This window comes from Serinus canaria, chromosome 5 (assembly GCF_022539315.1).
Source record: "Serinus canaria isolate serCan28SL12 chromosome 5, serCan2020, whole genome shotgun sequence".
Lineage (NCBI taxonomy): Eukaryota > Metazoa > Chordata > Aves > Passeriformes > Fringillidae > Serinus > Serinus canaria.
This window is the reverse complement of record NC_066319.1, coordinates 55601224-55616924: the sequence shown is the minus strand read 5'-3', so window position 1 is coordinate 55616924 and position 15701 is coordinate 55601224. Positions and strand designations below refer to the sequence as shown.

Sequence of the window (15701 nt, the reverse complement as noted above, 5' to 3'; positions counted from 1 at the left end):
TCTGTCCATGGCTCTCTCTTGATGACCTCCAGCCTTTCCCTTCACCTCCAAACTGCAAGGCAGAGCAGCAGGAGCACTGAAACACTAGACTGCTGCCATAAAGGAACAAATTCCTTCACCAGCTGCACAGTGGAAGGCTCAGAGGGTTCCCAAAGAACTCTGTGTGGCTTTGATGCCTCTTTCCTGCATCCTGACCTCCCTCACAGGGGGGTTGTGTGAGGTACAAGGATACTCACCATCATCAGAAGACCTCTGAAAAAAATTAACTTCATGAAAACCTAGTGTTTATTATGGTAATTCTGGCTGAAATTTAAAATTACCACCTCATTGCTTTTTTTTTTTTTTTTCTCCAGACAATATTCCTTACATTTGATACATGCAGATGGGCACCTGACTGCTCCAAGTTCACTGCTGAAAAGGCTCATGAAGTTTAGATGGGAGGAGGTGGAAAAAAAAGCCAAGCACCTGGAAAACACTTCATTGCTTCTTTATTTAGATGCACCCACAGTACAGAGCCTCTTGAGCATGTGCAAAAGAGGAAGATAACACATGTATAGCTGGGAGCACCATTGAGTTTGAGTTTCTTTGATACCACTTTTAAGAAAGTAAACTGTTTCCAAAGAATGACATTTGAATCCAAGAGTTTAAGACCTGCTTGTACTTTATCCAGAGGTGGAAGATACTTTTATTATTACTTGGATGTAGAGTAGAAGACATTTTCACAGTCTGGTTGGACCAGTCTATATATTTTCATATGCACCTTTTAATATATATAAAAACGTTTCATTTTCCCCCCCTACCCACAAATAGTTAGATGCACCCAAGTTTAAAAACAGAAATGGGATCAGAGCATTCCTATGGGGAAAAATGAACTTTTGCTGCCCTCTCCTGCTTAAACAATGAAATGCTAAAATATTAAGATCTATGAATCTAATGCTAACCTTAAACAAAAAGCATGACAGGTCACTCGCTATACTACAATCAAAAATAGGACAACAACAAGAAATGTCTTGATACTATTTATATTTGAAAACTCATGGCTCCATGAGGTTATGAATACAACATATTTACAGGTGATCCAAGTAACAAAAACTCTTACTCAGAGAGGTCATGATAAAAAGCACACGCTTCTGTGGAGGGGACGCAGCACTTGGATAAAAGTTTTCAACCAAAAGTAGTTCCATTCTCTTTCAAGATGCTGTTTCATAGAGTTCAAAATGGAAAACTGGGCTACATAAAATGTGCTGCACATACCAACTAGGAAGAACTAATTCATGGCTCACTCCAGAGCTGCTAAGGGAAGCACAGGAGCCAAATTAGAAAAAGCTGTAAGTAAATAAAAACATTCTTCAACCTTGAGCATCATCACTCTTGTCTTCTTTAAGGGCAATTGCTTTGGGATAGTGGTGTCACACAATTAAGAGAAAAGGGCATCTTTGTTCTCAAAGACAGAACTAAAAGGAAATGATGTCCGTTTTACTTGGAGGGAGAAGAATCTCATCTTTCCCACTCCTCACAAAACAATAAAGAGCTTTTTGGAGCCCATAATATATTTTCTTTTCCATCGAGTGAGAGAGCCTAAGGCTGTACTTGCGCGCATATAATGCAAGTACAGCTGCTGCATTTCTTACTCAAGCAATTCTTGGCTCCAACACCCTCGATTTTTCCATATACGAGAAGAGATAAAAAAATAAATTAAACCCTTTTACTTATGCTAACAAAACCAAGATTAAATATACTGTAACCCTGCTAGAAAACGCTCCAATGGTATTAGAATACCTTTATTTAAAGCATTCCAACCTCTGGAAGAGAGACAAAAAACACTCGAAAGCAACGAAAGGAAAATAGTACGGGAGACGTGCAAGATGAAGAAAGCAACATGTGGTCAATTCAGAGTGTATGAGAGGAACTTTACTTGTACAGTTGTTACATCCCCATGACCCAATGCCCTCGCAGCTCCTTCCTGTGAGCAGACAGTGCTCAACCCTTCCCCCTGAGACCAATGTGGCCCAGGACACGCAGGACCACCCAACGCCTGCCGGACGAGCAGTCAAGAACAACACTGACACCAACAAAGGTGGTTTGTGGAACTCAAGAAGCAAACAAAAGTGTAATTTATGATGCACTGATCACACTTGGGCCCATGGGCTGCCTTCCTCTTCCTCCTGCTGCAGCTCCAGCGGGAGCAGAGGGAGCCCTGCGGGGCCAGACTCGGCGCTGGGGCTGCGGCACGCGCGGGGTCCTGGCAGCAGCTGCTTCTTCAGGTGCATCACCCAGCCTTTAGAGTCAAGTGACTTCATAACATCAGCACATCATCTCCTTCTCCTTGAAGGAACATTCCTTCTCAGAAGTGATAAATCATCTATGAACGTCAGACACTCCCCGCTGTCCCCGCGGCAGAGGCCACAAAATATTGCAACCCACCAGGTTCTGGTCAGTTTTGTATGATCAAGAGTAGAATGACATGGCAAAACCAAAAATAGTTATGAACAAACAACACTCACCTAAACTCTAAGTACAGGACAAGGTGCTTTTTCTAATTTCACATTGTTGTGTTTTACTCCACCAGGTGAAGAACATCAAGTTTTATTCCTCCATTCTTTCTCAGTTTTTCACAATGGAACAGTCTTTGAGCATGAGTTTGAGTCCACCCTCTTGTACTGTGAAATGATCATTTCACACAGAAATCACACTGGCAAGTTTGGTTTTTTGGTAACAGAAATAAAAGACTGTCAAAATCAATGGGCTAAGGGACATGATTTGTTATAAATTTATTTAATCTTCAGTATTTCAGCTTGCACCTTTGCTTCAGCACTTTAAAATAAAAGGTTTCAACTATGACAGTATCTGCCTAATTTACATTGAGTCCCAGTCAATGTTCTTAAAGAAGCTCATAATAATCCCATTAAATCATGTTGTGTTTGGTGTTGCATATGACTAGTTCCACTTTTTTTTTCTTTCCAGAATTAACAGTGCCAAGTTCTTACAAAGCCTTGAGTTTACAACATTTGTGTGTGCAGACCCAGGAGTACAAACTGTGACCTGATAATCCTGAAACAGTCAGTAGTCTAGGAGGGAATTCTTTTTTACTTTTTTTTCCGTGCCTGAAAACAAGAAAACTTCAAATTCTACTGTATATTTAAATGGTAGGAAGAAAAATATACAAGCTTGTATTTATACGGTATTTCTATCAATGGCAACAGGTCATAAATTCATGTTTGCAACTATCACAAAGACTCATGAACACCAATTCATTTTTATACTGTAAATACTGCTGGATTGATGGTTTAGGATTATCAATTCACTGTTGTCATATGTCTATAACAGTTCAAAAGCATCCTGGAGAAAAATCCTGAAACACATACCTTCCGGTATAGAATAATGCAACTGCATTAGCTAAGTATATACTGTACAGAAGTCTTATCAGCATTTTACCTACCAAAGATGTAAGATTCCACTTTCAAATACAAAGCAGATAGCCAATAATGTATACTTATAATACAGCCCTCTTCTTTGTTTTTGTATTTTTTTTCCTCTTTTGTTTTAAACAATTTGGTCACAATGCACCTTTGATATAAAAGCATTTGAAACTTTATTATTAATACTCAGAACATTAGGATTTCCAGAATTTTTTTTTTTCAGTAGCATTTGTAGAACCACTTTTGGTAACAAATACAGTAGTTAGGAATGAGCATCCAGATGAGAATGCAGAAGTGTATTATCCAGAATCCTTTCCAGCTAAGACCATAGGGCTGGTACTGTGATGAGTAATAGTACTAGAACCACAAAAACACTAGAGTATGTTTCTTAGAGGCTACATCCTCTTTTGCTGGAACACTTTATAAATACATATTAAAAAGTAAGGCAACAACTCCAAACTGTCCAAACTGATATCTCAACTCAATTTCCAATTAGATCCATGACCACTGGAGATCAATTTCATGCTTGTGTTGTTTAGCATGTGTCTTTATTCTTTCAGAATGGTCCAATAAGAACATACTGTAATAATTTAGCAATTGGTGTTTCTAAACCAACTCAGGTACATGTGTCCAATGCTGCATCACTAATACTGGTTAGGTACTGAAGTCCAGGGTGTTACCACTGCCTGTTTTTATTTTCCATGGATTGTGGACATTAATTTGGATTTGCAATAAATAGGTGCACGAATCCAAAGCTCCCTTTCCTACTATGTTTATCACCTACTTGTTTTTTAATTCCTAATGTTCAAATTAAGGAAGCACCAGAGACAGCCTGGTACTAAAAAAATGCTCACACCAGTAAACAAAACTTTTATTCAGGACCAATGTTTTTCATGGCCCTGATCTGAATGGACATTCAACTTATGAAGATATGCAAAAGGAAAAGAAAGTCAAATTACAGTAAAGTTATCCAGAGAAGGAGGATGTTACACAAACTCATAAGGAAATGACAGTCTTTTTTCTCTTTACTATAAATACACGTAACAGTTTAGCAGAAAGACAAGCTAAATTTTAAGATTGTTCACATTTGAAAGTTGTATTATACTCTCTGCTAACGATAAATAAGGAACAGGTCCTGACAATGGAATCTGACATTGCAATTTTCATCAACAGATCTTTGAAGACTGGTTTTAAAGAAGGGTTAAAACAATGATTATGTTTGCAAAGTTCTGAGAAGTCCATCTGTTGTCCAAACTTTGGATTAAAGTCCTTATTTTTTTCCTTTACTTAGAGACAGGTATATACAGTGCTGTTGTAATAATGAAACAAATGTGAAATCTACTGTAAAGTTGCACAATACAGAAAACTGTTGCTCCATCTTCTACTACATAAATGTGTGACTCCACAGGTTAATAATGCTGTTTTGTATTTTTGTTAAGTTGGAATTATTCCATCACGTCTAAGACCTCTCTTTAATTCCAAATCCTCCAGTTTTTTCCACAGTTCTTCACGCTCTTTCTCTTTCTTCTTCTCACTGACAGATGAAATAAAACAAACAGTTAACAGAAGAGAAGACTGGAGATAAATAATACTTATGTTAAAAAATATATAGTTGACATTAAATAGCTGCACTAATTTTCCTGAACACAACTGCAATTTTCCTAAAATATATTTAACTTTTTTTAATTTTTTTTTTTATTTTTGTTACCTAAATAAATTTAACTAAACAAAGCAGTATGAGAAGAGCCTAAAATGTAAGCTGAGCAAAATGGCAGTATTCATAGACACTAATTTGCAATAAGGAATTAAAAAATGCAGTGGATTTTTACTACAGAACTGATCTGTCAATATTATAAAAATTAACATTTTGGACTATGTTATGTAATTATTTTTATGTTTATTAATTTAAGATACAAATAATCTTGTAAATCACAGCAACTTTCTAGAAAGTATTCCCTGATCCTTTTAGAATCACTATTTTTACTTACACTGACTGCTGGCTTCCCTATAGCTTAGACACCAACCAAGGCAAAGTTCAACCTACAAGATGTGCCTTTTGTTCAGTCAGTTACTCTTTTTCCACACCAAATTCCTGCAAGATCTGTGTAGCATTTGCTTTAACAACAGACTTCAGTGGCTGATTTGAGAAAATTAAACAGCAAACCTAACATTTACTTTACCTGCATTGTTTGCTTTCTAAATTTCCTGTCTCTGCCACAGCTTACTGTGAATAAATCTCCTTGAGACTGCAAGGCACAAAATGCTTTCAAATTCTATGACATCACCTTGTAGGTTTAGATGAAATGGAAATCTAACAATGACAGATACACAGATTCTCTGCCAGTCACTTTACAGAAGTCTTGAGAAGTATTTCAAGGGATTAGAAACATTCCTATACACTTTGATTCACTCAACATACCAACATCTGGCTCATTTGTTTGGAATTCTGATTTCCCAAGAGGATTTTAAACATATAAAAAAATACAAACAACTTTCAGATAAATCCCTGAAGAACAGTAAAAGGAAAAAAAAAGAGCCTATTGTTACTGGAGAGTATTTAAATTAAATACAAGAATAAGTGAAATAGCCTTACATTTTCAGGCTACTTACCAATATTTATCTTCTAATCATTAGGAAATACATGCCTGCTTACCTAAAGGTCTGTTAGACTATGATCACCTCATCCAGCTTACCTATTTGACCTATCCTAGCCATTAATATTGAACATATTTCTCCTCAAGCTTGAAGTGGTATCAAAGCTACCCTTCTAAAATGTGGTTTTATTAAGATGCTAAAGATTTTCTGAAACACTTAAGGTAACTATCCTGGTTTATACATTCAGATTTTAAAATTATAAGAAGTAAATAAAAATGGTGAAATGGTTAGCACCAGCCTTGGTAAGAAGTACAGTGTCAGCAGGTGCAAAAGGAATTCTTTGGGCAGTTCAGCCACTAAACCTCCCCATTATCCAGACATGGGACACACCACTGCAGTGTCTGGTCCTGTTCAGAGCAGAATTTCTCATCTTAAGGGGCAAAGTGCAACCACAAATGGATTCAGGTCACCAAGCTGCCTCAGTGAATATCTGGACTAGATGATCAGTGCTCAAACTCTGCCTTTTTGCTAGGAAACCACAGAGTTTGTCTCAACTGCAATACATGATTGGCACTTATTTATCAATCATATCAAGACTATCTGGATTCTTAGTTCAAATATATCTCGAAATAAGTCTCTACAAGTAAAATACCATGTTAATGAACTAGCCTGTTATGGGCAGATTTTTTGGGCTATAAAACAAAGAGCAAGGAAAGGCCAGTGACTCCAGTCACACAAGCCAAAAAACTACAACAGCCAAGAGACTTTCAAGGTTGGACTACTCTAAAAACCTCTGCTGACATGCAGTGTCCTTTGCATTGCTTGGGGGAACCCTGAGTCACAGCCAAAGTATGACTTAAATGAAGCTGCAACCTATTCAGAGTTCCTGAAATTTGCTCACTTTTTTCACCTTATCTTTGCATAAGGTGAAACTTTTGAGAAAAGATGCCACACTGTAATGGAGAAATAAAGATTAGGGAAAATGGGAGAAAAGACAAGAAGCCACTGGAGTTGAACTAATGCCTCTATAAGTGGTGTATTTAACGGATCCTGCATGCTGAAAGACTCAGATACAGCAGGACCTCTGAATAAGAAATAAAAAGGCTGAGAGAGAGATGCCTCCTTCCTTTAAGATCACATCCAGCCAACAAACAGCAGCTTGGAAAATCAAATCTTAGGGGCTTCCCTCTTGTCTCTTTCCACAACTCAGTGTAACTTTTTTTTTTTTAAAGTCTTTAAGTAAAGTGTTACCTTTCAACCCCTGTTTTCCTTTTATCATTGAAGATCTTGATAAACTTAAATGTTTTGGAATGCGGAGTCAAAAAGGAATTGCATGAGGAATGTGGATTCCCAAGCCATGCAATGGATACTTAATTTATTAAAGGCTAAAGAAAAACCTGCACATCCTACAATGAGAAGCCCAAGGAGCAGGCAAGAGCAAAAATAAGGCAGTGTCCATATAATGTCTGAGATTCTGCAACTGCACCTGAGTGTAAGGGGAGAACTAAACTGCAGGCCATCGGCACAGCTGACAAAAAAAAGCTTTAAAAAGTTACCGCTGACGATCTGACTTGTAAGTGGCTGTCAGCTCGTCAAACATGGTGCTGTTCATTTCCATAAATGCCTTCAACACATTGTAGACTAAAGCCACAATAGCCCTGTGAAACATGGAAAAGGAAGAAAGAAGAGAATCCATTAGTTTCAGGTGAAATCAAACGTGAAATAAAAAGTGTCTTCTCTTCCCAGCCTTTCTGTGACCAATTCTGTTCCTGCAAGTATGGTTATGTAAATTCCTCGATTTCACTCAAACTACTTTTGATTAACATACTTAAAGGTGAGAATCAGCTTTCATGTCCCTACTGACTACTGAAATGGAGCAGGCCAAAACTCTAGGGTGAAAGGCAACAACAGAAAGCTATTACATATAACTACAGTCTCTTCCCTCATGCTGTGGAGCAATTCTGAATGCAACTTCAGAGATTCAAATCATCGATGCTGGCAGAAGGAATAGAAATCAAACACAAAATGAAAGTGATTCATATTTCCTTATGACTCTTCTATGAAGCTGAATATTCAGTGCATCTATGCAAAATACAAAGCTGTATTTCAAGAGTGATTTCCTTGTGCTCATGCAGCTCATATTCATTTTCCCTTTCACAGTTCCTGATCCACTACTCTGGCTGTCATATTCAGACCCAGGGCTGCTTAAGAAGCAGCTCTTCAGCCAGGAGGCAGTGAATCAACAGTCCAAGTGCCAGGAACCTTTGGAGCTAATCCTTTCAGGACACACAAACTATGTGCCATTTCCCGCACACCCCTGTCTCTCTCATCTCTTTATTTAAACTTTCATTTTTGTTGCCTACATTAAAAATTTCCTTATAAACATAAAAATTTTATAAAAAGTTCCTTTATTTTAGATGTGTCTTTACCTGGCTCGTGTAACAAAATTACTATGGGTAAGAAAACTCTGAATTGGGATACTGGAATATTCTCATTACCAGAAGTATCTCAGGGCATAGTATTAAAAGGTTGGAGACTGGTACTGGAAAGTGTCCTTTTGTGACCAGTGTTAAGTTACAGAGGCTTTCCAGCAGCATTAGATTTGTCATGTAAGCACACAACCTTTAGAGTTTGACTAGGTACAGAACAAAAAGACCAGTGTTTGAAAAGATGAAACATTTTACAGTAAGGTCTCAAAGCAACTGGGACCTGAACATAGCACAGCTCATTAAAAATACTGGGTTTACTAAATGCTAATCATCTTGACTTAGAAAAACTTTCCAACTAAAATAAAGGATATATGTCATCTTACTGCAATACAACTTTTCATTAAAACACTTTTTACTAGGCTATTCAGTTTAAAATAAAATGGCCTAATTATCACAATATCAATACTAAGTAACTGCTCAATTATTGTCATAAAGAGCTGTATTTAAATAAATTTAAAAAAAACAACCCAACCTAAGAATATACTGTCTGCATGTTTCATGAATGTTTAAAAAAATGCCAACACCAAAAGTCTCCCAGAGGTATCAGTTGATGATACAGCTACAAAGCTTTATTAATGTCAAGTGATATTCTTCTAGACAATTTAGAATCAGGCTTAAGAGCCACCCTGTTTATAAAAAAACTGCGTAGGAGAAACACTTGATGAGCAACATTTTTCCTTCAATAACAATGTAACATTTAATTTCTTTTTTTTTCCAGCTTGTGAGAAGGCCTATTTTTATCCTACAAAGTAGTGATTTTTGTACACATACCAGTTAATTAAAAACACTGAGACAAGCTCAAGTGCAGACTAATATATATTGTCATTAACAGAGCTGCACTTGCTCAGAGCAGCTTTGAGTCTGCATCTCTCCCATTCAGATGTTCTTCAGCAGACATTCCCTGAGTTTATCAGGGATGTCAAAGAAGAGATAAAGTGTAAATGCACAAACTTACGGATTCCAGTGTTCTTTAGAAATCCTGTAAAGGCTGGAAAACATGATGGGAAGTATAACATTTGAGTTCTCCTCTATCAAACTCATGATGTATTCATTATTCCAATAATACAGCGCTCTTTCAGCCACCTTGGAGTCAAAGAAATAAAACATGAACAGGAATTCAGATACCTGTAATTTTGTCATTTTCTGATAGAAAAACAAATTACAGAGAAACTCCACAAAGATGAGCTACCAGGAGTCAATAGTTTTGGAATTAAACTACTCTAATCAGTAGCATAACATGCATTAAGGGAATTAATTTCTATCTTGTAGTTCTGATCCCACAGCACCCACTCTCTATTTCCTGAGCAATGTGTTACTGCTCACTGAAGACTGGGTGCAGACACAGCAGTTGAGGAGGGGAAGGAAGAGCAGACAGACTTCCCATCACCCTTTCCCTCAAAATGAGGAAGAGTGCAGTTGGAAAAGACCCAGCAGTGCTGGGATACCAGAGGAAGGAGACAGGGAAAGGCCCAGTAGCTGGGCAGGATAAGGGAGGAGAAATCTGAAGTGTAGGGAAGGTACCAAGGACAGTAATTACCCTGGAGAGGAGCTGGGGGGTAGGAAGGAGGATGCTGATCTGAATTATGATTTAACAAAAGATGTAGTCCAAGGAAGAGATGAAAAGTTACATCTGTCTTTGTGCCAGGACACATCACCAGGCTTAACATGGAGACACTACAGGCCACAAACTCTATATCCTCTTCACATATCCATTTATATCCCATTCATTCCCCTTCCTCCCATTACACAATGTGATTAAAACAGGCTACAGTTTGTGTCCCCTCTAACCAGACAAGTGGTTACATGGTTAGAAGGAATCAAGTCAGAAACAGGAACTGCACAAGACTGCACCAACACCAGGGAGCAAATCCATCCTCCAGGGTCCATAGGGCCAGCACCTGCCACCCACAGTGGGAAGGGCTCAAAGTCTGCTTGGACACAGGTTAGGGATTTGTGAGGGACTCAGAAGGACAAGCTCTGTGCTGTAACCCCAAACACCAACCAAGTTATTCATGGAGCTCAGACCTAACCTTCCACCCCAACACATCCTCTTCCACAGAAGACAAGTACTTGAAAATATAACATAAAATAATATTTACATTTGAGGGGAGTTATGTTTAAAACTGAGACTATACATTCCTATATAAACAATAACCTTTACCACTGACCTGAAAATGAGGGCTAGAGACACACTTGGCAATTTGTTTAAACAAGGGTTCCTGGATTTTGACAAATTGTGATGGTTCAATTACATCCAAGATTTCCTCCAGCTCTCCTAGGAACATGACCTAGAGACAAAAAAGAAAGTATTGAATATAAAACCTCCAGATCATCTTGTTCTGCAGAATGCTGGTAACCTCCAAATTCTACTGCTTCAAAAGGAAATGGAAACCTCACTAGCTCAGCGAGACCCTCTCTCAAAAAATGTCATCAGTTCTACCACTGGCAGCTTTTGGACTCAGTCCCTTAAAACAAGGACAAGTTTTTTCTTCAAGTGCTGCATTTAAAACATTTTGAATGAAATTCAGAATTGCACCAGCATATACCATCCATGCTGAAAACCTTGTCTCATACAAAGATCTGAACAAGGGCTTGAACTTCAGCAACTAAAGAGATTCTCCTAATTTTACCTCATTTTTGAGAGCAACATGGAAAATAACCAGTTTTGCTGTTTCAAAAAACCTCACTAGGGAAACTCTGATTTGCATCTGAAATAAAAATGCACATGTTTAACTGCATCTTTTACATGTTGAGTAGGTAAACACCACATAAAGCATCTTTCATCCTTACTGAAAAATACTGTCTTCATATATAAAGAACTCCAAATCTGAGTTTTTCCAACCTATCCTTAACTATCTTTACTTTCTCCTTTCTAAAACTTCTCTGCAGCAGTACCAGGAATCATTTTGTGAATAGAAACCAGACTTATCAAACTTTGCACAGTCAAAACTGTTCAAAAAACTAGAATTAAAGTATTGAAAAATCATCTACAATAAATAATACCAAGATTCACCACAAAACGTGCTATCGACCTCAAATTATTTAAAGATTCCCTGCTTCTTATATTTTAGAGCAAAATAACTTTTTTTCCCCTATGTAATACCAGCAAATCACTTACCTCTTTCTGACTGCAGGTTTTTGGCCAGAATTTCATTAAACCTCTAATGACCTAAATTAGAAGGAAAAAAGAAGTTAGATTTTTTACTTTTCTCTCTAGAGGGTAAACCATTCATAGTGAAAAAAAAAAAAGTATGAAAGAAATATTTACTGGTTCTGTGAGTGAGGGGTCCTTCTCCAGAAACTGTACTATGCAATACGCCAGCTGCAAAGAGGTAAGAATTCACAAAAACAAAATTAGAACATTCCTATACAGAAACCACAAAACCCAAACTTTTTTACAAAGAAAAACTTAAGGCAAGATGCTATTCAGATCTCTCAAACTACATCCAATTTTAGACTGAGATGCACAGTTTGCACTGAGCAAATCCATCCAAAGTTCAGTTTATAAGAAAGAAGACAATTTACAAGAACAATCAGAGTGACAAAGTAGCATATAAAATAAAAATCAGAACAACTTGGAATTCTAAGTACAGTCATACAAGCAATGTTTTGAAGCTTCTGCTACTCTCTTAAAAGTGCAACTTTTTACTAATTTTATACAGCAAAGTGATGAGAATTCTTGCAAGATGAGTCGACACAGCTAAAATCTGCAATAACATACTTAGAAAACAGAGCTTTATCACCAAAAGAAATTCTGAAAATTTTCACTATCTGAAAATCTGAGAGAAAGGCAACAGATAGCAGTATCAGAGGAAAAATTACATAATGAAAGCTGAAGGTATAAAAAGATGTATGAGAGCATAAATGCAGTATTAAGGAATCTGTGAGGGAGAATATTAAATGAAAAAATGTGGGTATTAGTATTCAGAAGGTTGCCAGGGTGAAGAAGAGCCTTGACAGGACAAGACTAAGGAAACCCAAACATCCTCTTGGGAGAGAGAATGGGAAAGGCAAACTTGTGAGAATGAGAAAAGAACAGAGAGGAAAACCTAGAGAGAGAGCTTAACTACTAAATAAAATTTCCAAACTATTACAGATGTATGTTATGTTTTTTATTACCTAATCAAAACAGAAGCTAGATAATTATCATACAAAAAATACTGAATTAATTTTGAAAAAAATCTATTGTATGTGTTCCACATTTAGAATTTCCCTCCCCTTTTTATGTGCATGTAATTAAATTTACAAAGCAACCTTTAAAAATATACATACAATTCTTACTGAACAGAAAATATTTTCTTAATTTCTACCTGTGCATGGAAGAGTGATAAACTCCTGACTGTGTGTAAAGGGATCAGCACCTTCACCAGAAACTGTTTATGCTCTGCCTTGAGAGGTAAAGCAAAACCATTGATAATACTGGAAACGAGAAAAGAAGTATTTATTAGTGTCATCATCACAGAGAACAATACTGAGGTCTGAACAAGCACTTTCTAGATTAAAATACATTTAGCGGTCAGCAGCTATTTACAAACAGCACTTATAAACAGCTGCTGACTTTGGTCCTGCTTCATATTAGCAGGGCACTACAGATCTAGGTAGCAATCCAGCTCCCATTAGGAATAATCACATAAACAGCTGCACAAACCTGCTGCCAAACAGAGAAGACCTTGTCTATGTGGTCTGTAAATTCATGTAGGCAAGGTGGTCTCGAGTAATTAACCTACCAAAATTAGATTCACTCAAAACATTCCCTCTGCTAAGTGTGCTCAGAAGAAAATAATCCTCCAGCATGTAAGGATGAAGTCTGCAGTATTTAATAGACTCACACACATAAAATCAATCCAAGACTTCAGCTGTAACTTGTAGTTATACACTCTTGGCAAAGATGTGACAGAGATTTGCACATGGGCTTAAAGATGAGCATGTGCACACATCTGTTTTCAGAGCCAGGGATTATCATAACACTTTTTCCGAATCTGACACTATCCTGACGTGTCCACAAGGGAAGTCTGAGTTAGATAATAAATAAAGACTCCTTTACCTTCCTAAAATTTCCAACAGTTCAGCTACGCCATTGAAGTGTTCGGTTTCATAAACAAATCTAAAAAAAGAAAAGTTAAATATAAGCAATATATCAGTTTCCTAAAGGGTTCATAAATGAAAAGCCCCTTCTTCCACAACTCACCGTAGAAAAATATTATTAATCTGTTTTCGGATAAATGCTCTAAGGCCCAGGAACTTGCCATAAATTCTGTGCAAGACTGTTTTTAGGTAGTCTCGTTCCCGAGGGTCTTCGCTGTCAAACAGCTCCAACAGCTGTGTTTGAAGGAAAAAGAGAACTGAAACAGGAGACATTTGACAAGCAGGACACACAGACTTCTGTATGAAACTGAATTCATGAAAACACATCAGTCAAAGAATGTGACATCCATGGTACCCAAGCAGTAGATATCCAGCATTAAAAAAACCTGTTGGAACCTCAGTATGACATCATAAACCTCAGAATAATAAATTTGTGATTAACTAGTTCCAATATGCTGCCCTTCTTCTCCTCAAAAATAAATATGGTAAGACAGTTTGCCTTTTACCATCCACCATTCCCTGACTGTGCAGAACCAGAAGATCCTCCTTTGCTCTAACACTTTGTTCTCACAAGGTTGTGTCAAGGTCACATTTTTCTAATTACTTGTAATTCATATGATGAGCTCTTAAGCCTTCCTAGTGATTGCATGGCCCTCACACTGTGGAAAGACTCAACAGGGAAGTCCATGCCAGCACTGGATCTGCTGCTACAGGATCTCCACCAATTGCCACAACTCAAAAGCATCAGAGGGAATTAATCCTTCACTTTGACCAAAACGGTGATTTCATTATCAATGCCAATTAAAAAAACAAAACAATGAATAAAGAAAAAAAACAATAGAAACCCCATATTTACTAAGTAGCTCTTAAATGGTTATGTGAGACTCAGTCAAGAGAGAAGGTGTTTTAGTGTCTGGTATTATACAAAATATATCCCAAACACTGACACCTGAAGCTGCACAAAATGAGCAGCAGGAATATCACCTGCAGGACTTGGTTTTATTCCCCTTGAATCCTCTGCCACAACAGTATGAGCTTTCCCTTAGCCACCCTCTTCATTTTTTTTGTGACACCACAACATTGGGTATTCTGGTGGATGTTTGGAATAAATTCAGAGGTAAACTTTAAAGCAAAAAGCACAACCAACTGCCACAAATGTGCAGAAACCAGGGAATTTTAGGTTATTTTTAGTGATCATAGGCAACCAGTATCTGTCTTGCATGAAAAAAGTAACTGTGAACCAATACCTGTCTTGCAAGAGAAATAAAGACAGTTTGGCAAACAGGTCTTACAAATGGGTAAGATGCTGTCAGAAAATCGTTACAGGAGTGGCAGAAAACAAAATTATCTGAGATTCACAAACAGATAAATTATAAATACCTATTACAAGTAAATGTGTCAGTGTATGCATGCTATACATACTCTCTGTGAAACTGCTATATAACTCTGAGGAGGTGAAAAAAGATAAGAAAAAATATGATTAAAAGTTGCTAGGCTGTCTGGGATTTTGCTTTCTGACATGCAGGTCTAGGACTGATGCACACATTCTTCCTCATTGTTTGGAACATTTCTGCAGCTTGCAGTGAGACCTCACTGTATCTTCCTTGCAGTAAGAATCTGTGGTGGGGATTTCATGAGGGAAGTATGAGGTTTGTCAGCTGCCCTCCAGAGGTTAGAAACACATGGCTCTCCTCAATTAGTTCTAGATTTAAATAAATAAACAGTCACTTCATCCTTCCCCAAATAGCACATTTCAGCCTAAGACAGCAAACAGCTGGAAGCATTTATGTTTTTTGTTTTCTTACTGGATTGAAAAGTATTTATATTTCCAGTTCTCTTATGCAGATCCTCTCTGAAAAAACTCCTAAACTACAACTAAGTCTCTCATTAAATAATAATAATAATAATAAGACTATTATTTTGCTATGTCCAATTTGTTTTCAGGTTTCAACAATAAACTCTTATTTTTATGAATAAGCATCAAGACTTCCATAATTTATTTTGACTATTCTAAACATACACAGAAAAGGGAAATTAATTTTCCAAAATAGCAACCTACATAACAGAGACTTGTGGATATATTTGAATAGTATGTCTCTTAGCAACCACTGCC

General features: G+C 37.2%; 1 protein-coding gene across 3 annotated transcripts in view; it reads right to left on the bottom strand.

The window, feature by feature from the left end:
* Positions 1 to 471: 471 nt before the first annotated feature.
* The window catches only part of PPP2R5E (protein phosphatase 2 regulatory subunit B'epsilon), a 72802-nt gene continuing 57572 nt past the window's right edge, over positions 472 to 15701 (bottom strand). For all 3 annotated transcript variants that reach the window (XM_030240329.2, XM_030240328.2, XM_009101670.4), the window contains 9 exons: positions 13692 to 13822; positions 13548 to 13607; positions 12814 to 12922; positions 11772 to 11825; positions 11622 to 11672; positions 10672 to 10791; positions 9459 to 9586; positions 7571 to 7672; positions 472 to 4953 (listed from right to left, as the gene is read on the bottom strand). In XM_030240329.2, the coding sequence (XP_030096189.1) occupies positions 4854 to 4953; positions 7571 to 7672; positions 9459 to 9586; positions 10672 to 10791; positions 11622 to 11672; positions 11772 to 11825; positions 12814 to 12922; positions 13548 to 13607; positions 13692 to 13822 (855 nt within the window). In that variant the 3' untranslated portion in view covers positions 472 to 4853. The remainder of the gene's footprint in view (positions 4954 to 7570; positions 7673 to 9458; positions 9587 to 10671; positions 10792 to 11621; positions 11673 to 11771; positions 11826 to 12813; positions 12923 to 13547; positions 13608 to 13691; positions 13823 to 15701) is intronic.